Genomic DNA, 19818 nt, shown 5'->3' with positions numbered 1-19818 from the left:
ACGTTTAGTGTATGATACACTTTCAAAGCGTATGGATTCATTGAAAGTGTTTTATATGTGTCTTTTCGATGGGAAATAATCGTAATTCTTTATTTCAGTTGTGGACTTGCGGTTTCAATACTAGAAAATGAAATACCCGAGACAAAATTGCAAATTTATTACTGGATAGGTCTTAGATTCAATTACGAATACTTGTTTTGCAGGTTATATGACTCACAGCTATGTCTGACGATCCGGAGGAAAGTGGATACTATCTGCGTCTTGTGTCTATGTATATGGACATAGGTACAGAGACTGTTCTAGATGTGTTTGTACATCATTCACCAGGAAAAGATGCTGAAACATTTCTCAAGGCAAACCAACATGCTATTATAAAAATGAAGACCGATCATATCCTCAATGAACAAGAGTGTGCATCACTTCTGCAGAAAGGTACACACGTTTTGAAGAATCCACTTGATCTTAATCGTTTCGATGTGTCCTTATTGATAACTCTGGCAAGAAACCTTTTCACTAGTCACCAGCTTCCACCTCCCGCGAAAGGATGGAAGTATCCACCAAAAACCAGAGACGTGTCTGTAGCTGCTGACCTAATACGTCTGAAGACAATCAGAAATGTTATTGTTGGTCATCATCCGAGAGCACGATTGCCAAAGTGGCGATTTGACGATGAGTGGCAGAAAGTGTCAGAAATAATCCTAAGATTACAGCAACAAATAGCCCCTGGAAACGAAGTACACATTGAAAAGAGAATTGAAGAGTACCGTGTGCAGAGACTAGACCCTAGTGTTGAGAACAAGTATGATGAGAAACTAAAGGAATGGCACGAGGAAGTAACTAAAATGCAGGATCAGGTAATATCAACTAAACGAAATTAATTTGTCTGTAATAGAATACATGAATAAAATATAAAGTAAATGTTGAGCAAAATTAACTATTTAACTTGTTAATTGTACGAAAAATCATGAACTTTTAAAAACAAAAATACGAAAATGAAATATGTAAAAATTCAAATGTACATATTTGCGCACAGATGCATAACGATGAAAGATTAGACAATATCATGTAGAATATTCTTATTTTTCACTTATAGGTGGAAGAATTAATAAAGAAACTTGAAGGTACTGTATTTTTTCTCATTCATTTAACACAAATTAATAATCGCTAAAATGTTAAACAAAATAAACAAAAATAATCCTTTAATCAGAAGCATTCTGAGTTGAAGTTTCCTGTTTCTACTTTACCTGGTATATGAAGTAAAACTTGACATCATTTCATGAATATACGCCCTTTAAATAGAACAACACTGATAGATATTTTTTTACGAAAGCCTTAGCTGTAAATACGCTACCGTACACTTAGCTCAATAGGAAGAACGCAGACCTAAGAATCGCTGGGCCGTGAATTCGATCATCGGGTGAGGCGTATATTCTTTTTTTAAATTAACCATTTGATAAAAGATGTTTCATCCTCTACCTCCGATTCCTGAAGAGAAGTTAGCATTTACTTGCAGAGAACAGGTTAATAATGAAACAGAATTTAGGTACACAGTTTAGGTTACATAACTGACATAATGTGTAAAAACGGTGCTATACCAAAGGCAAGCAGACAAACAAACAAAAGTGTATAGACGAGGCAGTAGATAACTAAAATTTATTCTTAGATGTATTATTTTTATCGTCTATTTGTTTTAGCCGTTTTTATAATCTACTTTCGAAACTATTCATTTAGGTTTTGACGCCTATTTCAAAAATAAGAATGATCGATTTGAAAGGTATACAAAGTTATTGACCAAAGGAGGGCACTTTGTATTATCAGCCCTTCTCGATAAGAAAATAGAAAAACAAGGGATAGATCTGAGGAGCATACTTGATGACAAGAAAGACACTCTTAAGAGGAATGTAACTGACTCAGAACAATTAGATCTTCTTTATCCATCAACTAACCAAACAAAACCATTGGATACGTCCTCGTGGGATGTTTCTCTCCTGGCAACAGTCATTTTACAGCTTTTTGACAGTACGAAAGAAAGAGACATAGACCAAGACGTAAAAAATATAGGTGATGCTCAAAGAAATTATGCAGATGCTGCGCTGGTGGCGTTAGACAGTAATACGTTTGAAGATTATTGGACAGACCTTAAAGCTAGTATTAAAATTGTTTCTCGCGAACTTGATGGAGACAAGGCTGCTCAATGTCATCAGATATTGGAAGAATGCAAGAAGAAAATATCGAAGAAACAATTTCGGACTTACATGGATGACCTAAAAGCAAAAGGCTCTCAAATGAAATCATTTACTGATGTTTTTAAAGGTATATTGCATTGTATTTACTTTAAATCTACAGTTATTTACAATTTTGCCAAAACCATCATACATCTTATGTATGTTTTATAGATAATCATATTTCATGTAATGAAATTTACCTTTAAAGGTATTAGGCCCATAATAGAGTACCTCTTTTTTTGAAGAGTATTCAATTTCTACCATAAATCTACTTTAACTGCAATTTTCAGGGGGCGTAGGTTCAAGCCCCACCGGGGCAATTTTTTTCCCCTTATTTTCCCTTTTTTCTTGTAAGTTTTTACTTCTTTCAAGACTTGTTATTGATTTATTGTACAAAAGTGGGAAAAATCACTTGATAAGCGATTTCTTGCTGTTCAAAGTGAATTTACCTCTGAAACAGAAGGGATAGAGTTAGACATATTTAAAAATACTGAGGTACATGCTGTAAAAGTTCTCTATTTTGCCTTCATTCTTTAGATTACATATTGTAGAAGAAATGTAGGTAGGTTTTACTTCTGCCCCAAGGTTATTTTTAATTGAAGTGAGCAAAATTCAAAACAGACCCACAGGATTCGACCTTAATTTTTCAATGTTGGAGTTAGAATTCTGTCTCATTAAATCCTTTTACTCGAGGCACCCTAGAAATAATGATCCTGACAGTTTTTATTTTAAGTTTTTATAATTGTTTACCAATAGTTTGATGTTTCTTTCATAAAAAATAATGGTATAATAAATTCTGCAAACGTTTTGGATAAAGGCCACCACTTTGAAATTTGTTTCTACTTGAGCTTGAGGAAATACTATAAATTACACAAAATTTATAATAAACGGCACGGTAAAAGTTTTTGAAAATTTGCAGTCAGCTGTAAGAATATACCCTGCAAATGCCATTTTTTAAACATTGCTATTAGGGACCCAACAGTTTCAAGACTACATTTGTATTTCATTTTGTTTAGCGTACACAAAATTGTGTCTAGATGTTTACATCCTTTAAACAAACGTCTTAATATTCACGAATATATTACAATGCATATCTAAAACTTACTTTTTTACACTCATTATAATGATGTTTAAGAAATGCAGTAATTGAAGCATCTTTTCCTGTACTTTCAATTTATTAAGTCACTTCAAATTATTCCTGTTTCGAAAAAGGATAACGCTATTGACGAAGCAGAATGCTTCTTGTTTCAGATACACTCAAGAAAACACAAGAGTTTCTGCAGGACATGATAACACATGGAATCAATTTCAAAAATGGTCACGGTATGTTTTATAATACATATATTTTAGTAAATAAAAACCACATACTAGAAGTATTATTTACATCAAAATGTAGTACTAAACATTAATAAAACAATATAAAAGAACAGAATAACATGGATACTACTCCTCACAGTATCGGATGTTTTTGGGCGAATATAATCTTTCACTTTGGTGTCGACAGTTACACCTGGTGCTTTATGTAAACCATCACTGTGCCTAAAATGTCTACGCGGGTTGTTTAAAAATATATAAATTGTCTCTAGCTTAGTCCCCGTGATTTGTATTACTAAAACTGGATCAATAACAACCGGTAACCTTACCTCTAGTATAGTTTAACGTAGCCCAGGTCAAAGTTAGAGGCCATCCGATTTTTTACAATTGAAAAAACATTGCAATTCTTTTCCAACAGCAAATAAATATAACATTTGGAGAATCCGAATATGATTATTTTTCTTTGTGTTTTAGTATTGCGAAATCAATTAAATTACATTATAGTTACTTTTTGCATGCAATTAAGTCATTTGTGCGTTTTGTCTTACAAAGAATCAGAAGCATGACTGCTAATTAAACACTTTTTTTAAAACACTTTTTTTTGTCACGGGCGGTCTACAATAATATTTTTCTTTTTTTTTCTTTTTATTTTAATTATTTAAATGATTTTATGGATGTTTTCTCAATATCATTTCATTTGGTAATGGATCGTTTTATAGATTTTATGAATGTTTGATTACGAGATGTTAATGAGAAAATAACTTAGCAAGCATGAAAAACATAAATACGTTGATTATCCCAAACTGTTAATACTTATTGATGCCAAAAGTTTCCAAGGACATCGCTCAACACTATGAAAGAAATTCCGTGAGTTAAAGTGGTTTTCTATCTTTTTTTCAAATATTGTTGTTATTGCATTTACAAATAATTATTTTTCTTATTATCTTTTTTTTCACACGTCACCTGTGTCTATAGCAAAATGCTATAGGACTGAACACCACTAAATCCGGCTGTTCTGTATTAGCCCACCATCATCCGATGGTGGTCTATTCAAATCACTCTTCGGCCGTGGTCCGTCGTTCGTCCGTCCGTCCGTCCGTTAACAAGTTCTCGTTATCGCATCTCCTCAGAAACTACCTGGGGGATTTTGATCAAACTTTGTCAGAATGATGTATTGGTACCCTAGTTGTGTCCCCTGAAAATCAGACTGGTTCAACATTTTTTGAGTGAGTTATGGCCCTTTGTTTATTTCTATAATTTACATAGATTTATATAGGGAAAAACTTTGAATATCTTCTTGTTCAAAACAACAGGGCCTAGGGCTTTGATATTTGGTATGAAGCATCATCTAGTGGTCCTCTACCAAGATGATTCAATTATTTCCCTGGGGTCTAATATTGCCCTGCCCCGGGGGTCACATGGTTTATATAGACTTATATAGGGAAAAACTTTGAAAAACCTCTTGTCCAAAACCACAGGACCTAGGGCTTTGATATTTTGTATGTGACATCATCTAGTGGTCTTTTACTAGGATTATTCAAATTATGTCCCTTGGGTTAAATATGGCTCCGCCCCGGGGTCACATGGTTTATATAGACCTATATAGGGACAATCTTCTAGTCCCAAACACAAAGTCTAGGGCTTTGTTATTTGTAATGTAGCATCATCTAGTTGTTCTCTACCAAGTTTGTTCAAATTATCCCCCTAATGTCAAATATGGCCCCGCCCCGGGGGTCACATGGTTCATATAGACTTATATAGGGAAAAGCTTTTAAAATCTTCTTGTCAATAACCTACAACTTTCAAATTTGGACCACATGTATGGTTTTGAGTGGGAAGATGAACCTTGACATGAGACTGACTCAGAGTTGATCTTGATTTTGACCTAGTGACCTACTTTCACATTTCTGTGGCTACAGGCTTCAAATTTGGACCACGTGCATATTTTTGTGCACCGTAAAACACTTTGACCTTGACATTGACCTAGTGACCTACTTTCACATTTTTGAAGGTACAGGCATCAAATTTGGACCACATGCATAGTTTCGTGTTCCGAAATGAAATCTGGCCTTGATTTTGACCTAGTGACCTACTTTTAGTCCAGTAAAATGGTGAAAAAATACTTCAGAAAATGGGAAAAGCACCTAACTTGATACATAACTACTTTATGGCAAAATACTAAAAATGAGCATGAGACCCACTCCAAAAAATCCAATATGGCCGAAAAATCCAAGATGGCCGCCATACATGTATCTATTTTCAGAAATACCTAATATTATCTATAAAACGTTTATAGACACTAACAATCCGTTTAATTTGCTAAAATCACCCGTTTGAATAAATTCAAACATATTAATTTAACAAAAATACCGCTCTTCCAACAAAAATGAAAAATGTTGTCTCCCTTGGATAAAATTAAATTTTGCTATTAAGCAGAAGAAAAGTCAGAATGCATTTATGTCAGTCAAAATTAAGTATATAATGGTAACTGGCGTATCAAGAATGTTTAAAATGGCAACAGTCCTGTGCAGTATTTTACAACAATTGTAAATTATTATAAATACATTCGAACTTCGTTAACTGGAACCCGTCAGGACCGACAAAATATACTGGGTGATCGAATAATGTATTATAAAAGAATTTAGTTTGGACCTGACGATAGGTTCAAGCGAAGAGTTTGAGCGAACGAAGTTTGTCTGTAGTGTGTATTAGTGAATAAATGACATGCGTTTCACTTTGTCATTAGTTTTCGCGACTCAGAATTTGTTAGTGTTGATGTATTTATTTCAATTTATTTACACTAAGAGAACTAATGACATTTGGTAAAACTATATAATTCATTAACTATGTTAGTGCGATAGATGTGAACATGCCTGTCAGATGTCTTTGGGAAAAAATTATTACCGGTTGATCAGCGTAATCAAATTTACATTTGCATGTTCCTGTAATATTCTGTTTTTGTCAAATTGTAGCACAATTGTGCCATAACAATTGCATTAAAGTTTAATACCATAAGCATATAATGTACAGTCACTAATACCCTGATCACTCTCAGACGAAGACAATGGGGACCACACTGCGTCCTGAAAATTTTGACGCGGTGAGGACGGGGGTCAAACTCAAAAAATGTGCAGATCTAAAGTTCATACTGCGACCTTATAACATCCTTGCCAGGTTCTCACGACATCTAACACGTTCACACTAATTTTACCACGGGCATCTTCACGTCCAATACGTTCTTATTACATTCTTAGTACGACCAGTCAGATTGCATCTCTCGCTTACCATGCTTTAACTGCGTTCCTCGGCTACTTATAAATACTATGTCACGCGGCTCTTTTTCATTCCATCTGCAAGTTATATTGTGTCTGCATCTACACTCAACAACAATCAAATACAATATACGACAAGCACCCTCAACTCACCCACACCCCCCCCCCCCTCACCCACCCCTCATGAAGAAATCAGAGCAGTCTTATAGAGAGGCCGTGGTGGAAAAAAGCAAAGGCATACGAAGGGTATACGAAAGTCCAGAAGTCACTACAAGCTGCAAGTGCTGCTGAGACCTGCTGCAAACGTGATATAGACATGTTAAGCACCGAAATAAAATATTGATAACCTAATGCGGTATTCTACAACGTGGCATGGACGTAGCGTGGTCATAGCAATAAAGCATAGTGAGAACTCCATTGACGTAGCAAGACTGCAATGACAACCCAGTGACAGCGCAATGAGCATGTCATGCAGTCTTTCCCGTCCGCACCACGCTTGTACTATGTCCTACTAGGTTTTAGTTACATCATTACTACGTCCTTATTAAGTTCTTCCTGCTTCCTGATTAGACCACGTCCTCACTAGTTTTGTTTTGAATATGCCCAAAGATTGACCGCGTCCTCCACACTCGTGGAGACCATTAATTTCATGTCCTTATCGGTGTCTACTGTATTACTTCTACATTGTACAGGTTCTTACTGCCAATTAATCTTTCCAATGTTAGCATAACACTGTCTTGTCAAACAAAACTAACCAGTGCAGCTCGCGCTTACCGGTGAATCAAGCTTCTGAATACATATTCTACACCTTCCTACAAACAAACTGTTCATATAATATTTATGTGGTATAGATGGAGGCTTTCGATACTCTTCTTTACAACAAAACATGTCAGGTAGCCGATCAACCATCTGTTCACACAAAGATTAGGGCTATAGTGTGCATTCCAGCCTCGTCTGCTACACCTCCTGAACATACTAAAAAAAGGTTGCCCATTGGGTCGGGCGCATATGGGGTCAGGTGTTCTATCACTTCTCTAAAATTCCAAGTCAAGATAAATACGGCTGACTATAGGTATCTTTGATATATTGGAACCTTTTAATACTTTCTGCGTCAAGTACCTGAGTCTCGTTCCAATAGCTCCTCAAGTGCATTTGCAACCTAGATAAAGGCTGTCGAGGAAGATGTAATTTGTCAAAAGTGCTGATCTGCCTTTGCAAGTTAACTAAAGTTGTCGACAATCTTGTGCTTGTGTGTACTGACACAAGTATCTGACATGTACCTTATTTCAGATTTCAGCTCACTGTTCCGAATAATATATTTCACAGAATAGTTGCCCGTGAAAGCAACTTTTATATTTTCAGCCTTACGCTTCTTTGTTACACAGTTAGCATTACATAATCAATAATTATGTGATCAATTTATCATGCAGTGACTGTGGGTGCATAATAAGGAACGTTATTTCATTTTATCCTACTAGCCCGTCGCTAATCTAATCTATTCTTGCATTTCGAGGTCCCAAACCGAAAGGGGTAGTTGTCGTACTTGGTGTCATAGGAACTACAATTATATATAGAAACTAAGTTAATTGACCTTCACATTCTCATATTACCTACCATCTGTAAACAAGGTTTCATAAAGAATTCTTTAGAATTTGCACTTTTGAAGTTATTGAAGAATCCGACATTTGCGAATGATGGACGGACATACAGACGGACAAAATGATTTACAAAAGGAGGAAATAAGATAACAAGCATGTTTTCAATTTTTCCTCCTATCTGTGTAAAATTTCTCAAGAAAGAATCTCTCCTAGTTTTGAGGAAATGCAGGATGACACTTTTTGTCATATTCGTGCACTATTTGTTGCTATAGCAACAACATTTGTTGCCATAGGTACAAATTTAATTGACTTTGGCATTCTTCACTTTGCAATCTATCCGTGTATCACGTATCATAAAAATATGCTGTAGTTTTAAAGTTATTGAAGTATCACACTTTGCATGGCTGACGTATTGACATGTATATGGGGGCAACCCATAAGCCCCTCTGGCTAAACGCTGGTAAGGGAATAACAAAAATGTTTCAATATGCTGCTGTGGATCGAATGCAAGTAAAATAATATAAATTACATATAGTAAAGCAAACTATCTTTTAAAATATGAAAAACACACAATGGTAATATTAAACTAAGTTTTAAAGGCTAGGTTTTAGCCGTTACCATGGAAACAGAATGAAACTAACATCATTAGTAGTATAAGAAATGAGGGTTCTGGCGCAGTTTGACCTCACTTGTCCCCTTGCTCGATTCACTAAGCACACTTTGATATTACCCTAAGTTTCTGTCTTAAAATACTTACTCGGTGCATTTGTACCCTGAAAATCTTTGATGGACGTAAGGTTGAAGGGATAAAATGAAAACCAAGGTCCACTCAAATTGAAAACAACAATTAAAAAGAAAAAAAAAAAAACCGGAAGAAAATGTCCTTATTAATTAAAATAATTTATAATTGTTTGTTCATTTACTCTTTGATTGTTAACTTTTAGTATTTTATACAGTAAATCATAAATGTTTATACCATTTTGTAACATTTTAATGAAAAATAAACAATAATATCCACAAAGTGTACTTGTTTTGTCTTGATATTGTATATTATTGTATTTTACATTTGGGATGTAATTAATTACTTCTTTTGGTAGAGGAAGTCCAAATGGATCGAAGTACAAAGTATTCAAGTAACAAACCCAATGTGTTCCAACAGAGCCGTCTAAATTGATTATTCCACATTCAACCTTTTCTTTCGTTTTTGGTAAATTATTTCTGCTGAAAACACCCCTAAAGTTTTTAATTTTCAATTGTTTTACCCATTGTTCAATTTCAAAGTTAGAAATAGGTTTGTTTATAAATTTTATTTTTTTTTACTATAGGAATTCGTCTGTAAGGTCTCCGTTGAGAATCAATCTGTATACCTTTACCGCTTAACAAAGATGTATTCAAAGGTATCCCTAGACTAGCAGCCAGCATACCTAGAAACCCGCCATTTTGTTTCTGTTTTTGTGTTAATTTAATCACTCCAGATCCTACTAGTTGCTTTCTCTTATCATTAGCTACTGAAATCATACCATTTCCAAGTATTTTACTAACACCAGTACTGGCAAGACCAGAAAGGGCTCCAACCCCTAACGGCCCTAATATTTTTGGAGCTATTTTTGCAGCTACCGGAAGTACTGTCCGACCTAACAAACCAGCCAAAGCTCCTAAAAATCCACCATTTTGACCTTGACTGGACATCTGTTTTTTTTGAAATTGTAATTTCTGATCCCTTGTTATTTCTAATAGACTTTTCAGTTTGATTAATTTGTGTTTTTGTTAAAAGTAAAGGGAAGTTTCAACGTAATTGTTCATGTTTTAATCTAAAAGTATGTGGAATTTTATTCTTATAAGCTTGTGCTAAATTTTTCTTTTGTCCATCTGTAAGGTTAACTTTATATTCAATATAATTTGATGCCATTATATACTTTATATTTATTTTAATTTTTACTTTATTTTAATTCAATTTTATTTAAACAATAACAAGTTCATTTCCAATAGTATTTATTTCAACCGTTTCTTCATACAATACAATTGCGTAAACACGAATATTAGCTGGTGGTGGAATATTTAACTTAAATGTTAATGTAATATGCTTAGGATCTTCTGTTATTACTTCCTTTTTATATTCCAAGTTAAAATGAACAAATCCAAATAAATCATAAAAGTTTGATCTATTTAACAGACTTCCAGTAGTCTTATTGTTTTGTTTATAATAATAATTTATTACATCATCATATATTCTTGATATACTTGTGTATTCTGTTTCTGGATAAAAAACACCATTACCAACTTCAAGACGACAGGAGCTCAAAGTGCAATTATTATTTGCTGCATTAATTTTAAATGTATCTAATAAATGTGGATTATGTTCTTGTGAATTACTTTTATCAGGTCGTTGTAAATAAACAAATACATGTTGTGGTTTTGTTAAACCAGCTGTTATTCTAAAGGTTATATTATTTTGTTGTGTATCAGTTGATTGTGTCACCATTTCCCGAAGGTATGACCATCTTGCTTTTGTAAATCTTTCAGCAATTAGATTAAGTCCAAATTCATTGAAAATTAAACGCGGAACACATAGAATTAATTTTGTTACAATTACTCTACCAGCATCAGCAGCATTAGCTCTAAAAAATAATTCATCATCATCCTTCAGCTGCAGTGTCATTTGAATTTGACTTGGAGGTATAATATTAGTTTCCAAACCCTGAAAAAATTAATAATAATTATTTAATGGAATTTTAGCATTTACCTCTTTACCACCCTGGATTGATAACTTCCTAGAAGCAAAACCTTTATTATCATCAGTCACAGCAGTAGCAGTAGTATCTAAATAAATAAATTCATTTGTTCCAGTTGTTTCTGCATAATCCTTAGATAGTTCAACTAAATTTTTTACATTTATTACTTTGTATAAATTATTACATCATATACAATTTTTCCATTTTGTTTAACCACTAACTGATCAATTAATGAAGCTGCATTATTAATTAAAGCAATTTGATCTCCGTCAGCATAATTATTACCATTAGCAAGCTTATTTACTTTAAAACTTACTTCAAAATAACCATTAAAGCAATCAAAATATGAGCTTCTATCATTAATTGTAAAATGATATCCGTTTTTTTTTGTTGCTTAACATTATTTCCCAAGACAGATATTAAGGCTGTATCTAATTGAATAAGAGTTAGTTCGTATCTTTCACAATATTGTTTTCTTCTAAACATGTATATATTATATATCATTTTATTTTTTATAAATTAATCTGTTAATACGTTTACGCTGAGCTGAAGCTGCCGCAGGCGACAGGGAACCAAAGTTCGCTCCCGATCCTGACAATATTTTATTTATTCTTATATTAATATCCTCCTCCTCGTTATTTGAATTTTTTTTGTAATTCCTTAGCAATTAAATTACCAACCGCCAGAGCAGGTTTCTTTTTAAGTTTTTCAACAATTTTATTAGCAGCTAAATTTCCAACTTCCACCCCAATCTTTTTTGTTTCACTTTCAAGTGCTGCTTTTCCTGCTGTTTCCAGAGCTTTTTTTCCAGCTGTGTTAATTGAAGATGCAACTCCACTTGAAAACAATTTTATTAAAGTGTCAAAGATATCCGAACCATGTATAACTTCTTCTCCCGTGTGAGCATCAACATAAATAAATATTCCTTTATTTTTGTCATAAACTTTCTTGTACATTATATAAAACTAAAATTTAATTAATTTCTTTTAAAATTAGTGTAAAACTTTTTTCAACCCCATTAAAATTAATTATTCTACCAAATACATCTGTAATATATATTCTTATTGAATTTATGATATATTTATTAATTTCAGAATATCCAACTCTGTTTGGTTCTTTTGTAAATGGATAAGCTATTGTTAAATCTGCAGTACTTAAAGCATAGACAATATCACTAAAATTACCATCAACAAGTGAATTATCAATAAGATTACAATGAATGTAAATTGTATCCACAGAGTTAGTTATATTTGGTGTTGTAGTTCCCCATTCAGTATTTCTCAATGCTTTTTTCTCAAATCCAAGCAATGTATGAAAATTTGACATTCTTAAATCCAACATAAAATTATCATGAATTGAAATCAAAACCTTAAAACTACTTAAATCAAATTCCAAACTTATTGGAGCAATGTCTGATTTATCAAATTCATAATCACCATTACTTATCAGCGTTTCCCTTATATAATTATTGATGTCTGTGTAACTGTAAGAACCATTTGTAAATATAATATTTTTCCAATCCTTACCATTATTATAACGAATTCTTTTATTGTCATATTCATCACTAATATTATGCCAAGAATAAGTCATAGTGTTAATACTATCCAAACCAACAACATAAGTTTTATTTTTATCTAAAATTAAAGAACGACTGAATCTGATTGTAAAATCACTCGGAGTATTTTTATTATCATCTTTAACTGTTTCAGAACTTAATACTAGTTTTTGTTCCATTTATATATTCAAGAAAAATATTTTTTATATAACATTTCATGTTGTTCTGGTAACAATTCATTCATTTTTAATAATTGGTCTACTACCTTAATACCTTCATTTTTTAGTTCTTCATTATTATTTCCAGCATCAATTGAACCACAAATTAACTCCAAGTCATCAACCAATTCTTCTGGATTACATGGACAAAGACTTGAATTAAAACCTTCACCTCTAATTACTTTATTAAATTTCATAGATATTTTATTGATAGGTAATCCTGATTTTTCTGTTAATTCTTTAAATATTTTTCTTGAATGAATTGAATGTTTTTTATTATTATATCTTTTATTAATCAAATCAATCAAATCATTATCTACTTTAGTGTTAATTACTTCTTTTCCAGTTATTCTATCTTTAGCAATTAATTTGTTTTGGCCATAACGTTTATTTAAGTTAATAATTAAATTACCATATTGTCCATTCGGAGAAACTTTATATGGATTATGATATCTTATTCCCTTTCCAAATACTTCTGAGTCATTAATCATTTTTGATAAGCGTTCACCGTATCTTTTAAGATTTTCTCTATGTAATTCTAACTCCGGAACATACTCACCAACAGTCGTAGGTTCTGCATCTGTAAATTCAATTATTTCATCTGGATTTTCTTTACTGTATTTATCTATTATACGAGTACACTTCTTTAAATTCTTGGTAACCTCTTTTCTTGTTTTTATCCAATCATCTTTATCTTTGCTTATTGCTAACTCTGATAACACAGGTAAGTGCCAATCTGATAATACATCTTTATCGATATTTACATCTAAATTTGCTATAAATTCTTCTTCTTCTGATTCATCAGTTGTTTCACCTATTTCTTCTGCTAATTCATCCCGAATTTTTTTTTATACATTGCCGATTCTTCAGGAAATTCTTTTGGTCTTGCCCCTAATTCTTCTGATTTTTCAGTTATATCATCAGTTGTTTCAGTTATTCCCATCTTTTTTCTTCCATAATCTTCTAATCTCTTAAGTTCATCTTGAGGAACCCATTCAACAGGCTCATCTCCCCAATCTACCGGTGTATAAGAAGCCGATTTTAAAGCTTGTTCTCTTTCATATTCCCTCACCAGTTCTTCAGGAGACCATGTAAGTGGTGGTGGTTCTTGGAATAGCTGTGGTAAACCCTGATATGTTTGTATGTCTTTCACTTCATCACCTAATAACGCTAATTGCTCTTTAATTCCAGGTAATGCTTTTAACTGACTTGATAATCTTTCTTTTTGACTTTCTATTCCTTCAGTAATTGGCTTATAAATTTCATTATACATATCCCGATTTGTAGCTTTTTTAATTTTTTCTCTCATTATTTCTTTTTTTAAATTTCTCATCTTTTGTCCGACTAAATTTTTTCTTATTCTTATTTCATTAAGTTTTGATTGCATTTATATAATAATGTAAGATAATGTAAGATAATGTAATATTATTATATAATGGAAATTCCAAATTATGATACAAAAAGTGATAAATGTAATAACTTTAAACAATTTTATCCTTTTATGCCGGATTCATGTTTTAGAATGTTAATATGTGGATCTTCTGGATCTGGAAAAACAAATACATTAATGCATATGATACGAAAACCTCTTATATATTATGATAAATTATACCTATATGCTAACAACCTAGAACAATCTAAATATCAGGATTTAATTAATTTCTTAAATGGAATTGCAAAAAGAATTAAAGTAGATCCAAATGAAATATTCGAATGTTCTAATAATGAAATAATTGATGTTAATGATCTTGAATTAGAAAAACAAAAAGTAGTAATATTTGATGATTTTGTATGTGAAGATAAAAAGGTTCAGAATGAAATAACAAAATACTTTATTCAAGGACGTCACAAAAACTGTTGTGTTATTTATTTAAGTCAGTCTTACTATAAAACACCAAAAGATATTCGGATTAACTGTTCACATTATATTTTATTTGTAAGTCCAAGTAAAAGAGAAAATGATATGATTTGTAATGAACAAAATATTAACCCCAACTCTTTTGCTAATGCAACAAAACAAAAATATGATTTCTTATATTTTGACAAACCAAGGAAGTTTTTAAGAAAAAACTTTACAGGAATTATATAATTATTATATAATGGGAGTTTTTAATGATGTAAAACAAATAAGTGAACCTGACAGTATAAGTAAAGTTAAATTTGATATTGATTTAAGTGATTATGCTACTAAAAAAACAATTAAAAAAACTTAAAAAGGAAACGGAATCATATCTTCACAGAAATAAGGAACTTGATAACACAATCAACAGAGCATTAGATATGGGAGGTAATGAAATAATCAACCTAGGAAATCCAGATAAACCCAACGATGCAGTTTCAAGACGGTTTATGTATAAAAACGTTCAAAGTGTAATAGATGACTATAATCTTGAAGATATTAAAAGTATAAAACAGACACTAGAAGCAGAAGTAAAGAATATTGAAGAATTAACAAAAGATTTTAAAAAGAGTGAATTATTAATAATTCAATTACAAAGTAAAATTAAAGAAGAAATGAAAGCTATGGTTGATTCTATTAAAGAACTTGAAGAGAAATCTGATTTGACAGATGACAACATAAATGAAGTATTTAGAACCAATTTTGAAAAGTTATACAATCAAGTCCAAGAATTAAAAGATAGTATGATTAAACATGAAGAACTAAAAGACAAGATTATTGAAGCCGAGAAAAAGTTACAAAATATGTATCAGTTAGAAATCAGAACAGAAATAAATAAACTAAATACTGAAATGGTAAAAGGGAATCAAGATTTACTCGATACATTTTCAAATAAATTTGCAGAATATAAATCTGAATTGGAAAAGGCAGCTTCACAAAGAGGTGATGACCATGACACAGCATTAGATAACCTTAAAAAAGAGCTTAATTCTAAAATAGAAAACTTTAAGAAACAACTTCGAATTTTGATTAGTAATGTCGACACACGTCACAATTTATAGTATGCAGACTTAAGTAAACTTACAAAAATATTACAAGAAGATATCAACGAATTTAATGATAAAATTAAAACAATAATACATGATCTGGACTTTGTAGTTGAAATATCAGCTAAACAAAGAGAATCAATCACTGCTAATACCCAAGCAATTTCCAATAATGCAGAAAAAATTACAGAAGTAAAAAATGTTTTCTTAAAACAAGAAACACAATTAGCTAGAACAAAGGGTGTTGTTGACAATTTATCCGCTTCTGAAGTTGCTACAACAAAACGACTTGATGATTTAGCTGAAGTAATTCTCGAACATGAAAATAAATTTGCAGAATATAAATCTGAACTGGAAAAAGTAAGACGCGAAGTGTTTCTTTTTGAATATTACAATAGCAGGCAACTACATACAACGATTTTTGACTATAGAAAATATGATATTGAAAACAAACAATTACAACAAAAAGTAATGGATACTCCAGATTTTTTTTGCATTATTTGGAATACGAGCTAATAAGATTACAGATTATAAAAAATTTATTGATACATTTGAAGTTCTCGAAAAATCACTCCCCAGCGGAAAAACGAAAGTGATAAATAAATTTTTTGAAGTTCAACAAAATGGGGAATACATAATTGAAGTAATTATTATTATAAGCTTAAAGTTTTAAATTTCAGTTTATTTTTGATTGGTGGGGTGATCAGACAAACGGAGAAGAGTATATATCATCTGAGATTAGTGGTACCACACTGGCTTTTAAGAAAAAAATTGAAATTAATTTAGGTGACGGGTTTAAAATTTATCCAGAAGCATCAAGTGGTAGTAAATTTATCATAGAACCAGGAAGTTATGTCAGATTCTATTTAGTTAATTAAAACTTTAATTAATTACTGTGTTTTTTATATAATGGGAATATTCAATAATATAAACGAAATAGTAAGTAAAATAGAAAGACAAATAATAAGAAAACCTCCATTGTTCTTAACATGTTATACCGAAGATACCGATAGTGGATTATTTCAATGGAAAGTTGTAAATGCTAGTCCTGGTTTAGTTCAAAATGGTAATAATGTAACAATTAATTTTAATTGCATTTTAATTATTCTTGTTGATGCAATTAAATTAGATAAAGGAGAAGCTAAATTACAACTAAAAAATAAAGAAAATGTAATTCTTCAAAGTTACAATGTAAAAAATAACAGAAAAATGAATCTATTTCTATTAATTATGCTAATAAATTTAAAATGAATGATGTTATTTATATTAATTTTTTAAACGTTAAAAATATCCAGTTAACAATTTATGGTTCTATTATTTAAGAATTAATTTAAGAATAAGCTAATGTATCAATACCATTATCAAGAATATATCTTTTATCGTCATAACATGATAAAGATGTTTTATTTATAACATAACTGGAAAGATTATGCTTATCAGAACGAATACTTTAAAGGTGTGATTACTTTGGGTTGAATTAAACAAAGTATCTTTGTAATTTTTATGAACTATTGTTTTCTTTACAACATGTTTTTTAATTTCTTTACATTTTTTAATGTTAACTTCATTTTGTAATAAATATGAATACATTTTACTTCTTAATCCAACAAATTCAACAATGGGAATTCCAGCAGCTTCGTCTTTAAACTTTCCGATTACTTTTTTATTATTGTCGAAATAAAATTTTGAATTACTATCGTAATCACTATTGTCAAATAAATCTTTGTCCTTATAAAAATCCTTATATGCATCCTTGGTTTTTATTTCATAACATAATGAATCAGTGTCAGTGAATAAAAGCTTTGCTGAGTTTTCATACTTTTCCTTAATGTAATTATAATGAAAATCATACATTAAATATTTTGATAAATCTAGAATGCACATTCCAACATAACAAGGTCTGTTTAATAACAAGCTTTCTTTTATTCTATGACAAACAAATTCTTGTTAAACATCGTTGAACTAACAAATGAAGGTTTGGCAATATATTTTAATAAAAGGTTTTCATCGTGAGTTAATTTAATATTAACCCTCTTGCGTAAATTCTCCATCGTCTTACCGAATACGGAATTGTTCATTAACTTAAAAAAGTCTTTTTCAAATGAATTCTTTGCTTTAGATCTTTTTTGAGTATTAAAATCAATATATTTTTTTAACCAAGGACTTTCGTCAAAAGTTAATATTCTATGTTTTTTTGTTACTTTTAACCCTAATTGTGTATATAGTTCAAGATTTTTATAATGAACTACATAATTTTGTTTTTTTCATTAAAGTTGGGACTAATTTTTTTACATTACTTTTTCCTATTTCAAATTCTTTTTTAATATTTTTACTATAATTTGAAAGCCATTCGTCTGGTATTTTGATTTTTTCAGGAGCCAAAGGATAATCATTATGTACAGTATGTAATTCTTTTGGATATTCAAGATCACATTCAACTATAAAGTTAGTTTTACCTTTTGCAATTAATTTCTTGAATTGTTTTTCGGATATAAATTTAAAGTTTCCAGAGGGTAAAGGTCGACACATAGCCCAACCGTAAAGGTTATTGGCGTCGAGGTACATAATGTATTTAGATTCTAATTTAGGATCATAATCTTTCATATATTTATTGTTTGCTTTACTGTATCTGTTCGAAATATAACTTATACCTCCTCTCAGTCCCTTTTCAATAAAAAGATACATATCAATATCAGTTATTAAATCTAACTGAATTCCAGTCATTTTTAACATTGCATCCCAAGCTAAACCAGGACTACTAAAATAATGACAAGGGTCGTATTTGTAGTACTCTAAACATAATTTTCTAAAATTTTCGAATACATCAGCTAAAAGTAATACGTCAGTTTTTAAATATAGATCATGATATTCTCCCATTGTTTTAATTTTAAATTTATTCCAAACATTTTTAGCATGTTCATATTCGTTGTCAGATATGTGTTTCATTTAAAATTGAATAAAACTCTTTTTTAGAAGGTAATTTTGTTTCTTTGAATTTTTTAAATGAATTCATTTAATCGTATGGATAAACACCTTTTGTTTTTAATAATTCAACACTTTCATAATTAAATTCAGTTGAAGTGCATTTAAATACTGGAATATTTTTTACTAAGTTATCCAATGATTGAGACATAAATTGGAATGAATCAATAAAAATTAAATCACTTATCATAAATGCAATATATCTTTCCATATTATTAGGAATAACATTAATTTCTTTTTTAAATTTTCCTATTTGTTGCATAATAAAATGACCGTCATAACCTCTTAAATTATGAAAAATAACAGGAATTTTGTGTGTTTGTCTAAAATTAATATTACATTCTGAGTGAGCACTTCCTCTGAATTTTCCTGTTATATGACAGTGGTCTCTTACTTTAGTTTCATTTTCCTTATATTCTTTTTCACAGATATGACAAAACTTTTGTTTTTTAAATTCAATTTCGTCTTTTTAGACATTCTTAGTTCTTTGTTAAAGTTAACTCTAAATATTTTCTGACAATATTTCTCTTCCTCAAGCATTTTTTCAATAAACTTATAAACTGCATTGTGGCCTCTATAAACTTGTGTTGGTTTAGTATATTTATCGTCATAACAACAAACAACTTTATAGCCGTAACCACAATCTATATGTTTTTGATATGGTTCAGTAAATGAAGATTCAGGTGATGGTAAAGCAGTTAAAACTTTCTTAGTTATTGATTCAAAATCAGCATAAATTACAAAAGGTACTGCTAAACCTTTATGATAATTTTTAAATTGTACTTTACTTCCCTCTTTTGGCATTTTTACAGCTTGGACACCATTAATAGTTAAACAATTTGGAATATGTTTATTTAATATTTTTTCTTGTGAAAAATTTTGTAAGCATGATTTGCAAAAATGTTTTTTATTTTTACATTTTGTTTTTTTAAACATTAATCTATTAAAGTCTTTAATCCAAACATAATGTTGTTGC

General features: G+C 30.8%; 1 protein-coding gene across 2 annotated transcripts in view; it reads left to right on the top strand.

Annotated features, from left to right (window-relative positions):
* The first annotated feature begins 209 nt into the window (after positions 1–209).
* LOC128552964 (uncharacterized) overlaps positions 210–19818 on the top strand; it is a 32085-nt gene continuing 12476 nt past the window's right edge. For both annotated transcript variants that reach the window (XM_053534058.1, XM_053534057.1), the window contains exons 1-4: positions 210–854; positions 1094–1121; positions 1732–2313; positions 3477–3548. In XM_053534058.1, the coding sequence (XP_053390033.1) occupies positions 222–854; positions 1094–1121; positions 1732–2313; positions 3477–3548 (1315 nt within the window). In that variant the 5' untranslated portion in view covers positions 210–221. The remainder of the gene's footprint in view (positions 855–1093; positions 1122–1731; positions 2314–3476; positions 3549–19818) is intronic.

The sequence above is a fragment of the Mercenaria mercenaria genome, unplaced genomic scaffold, assembly GCF_021730395.1.
Source record: "Mercenaria mercenaria strain notata unplaced genomic scaffold, MADL_Memer_1 contig_3332, whole genome shotgun sequence".
NCBI classification, from domain to species: Eukaryota; Metazoa; Mollusca; class Bivalvia; order Venerida; family Veneridae; genus Mercenaria; species Mercenaria mercenaria.
This window is presented reverse-complemented; position numbering and strand designations above follow the sequence as displayed.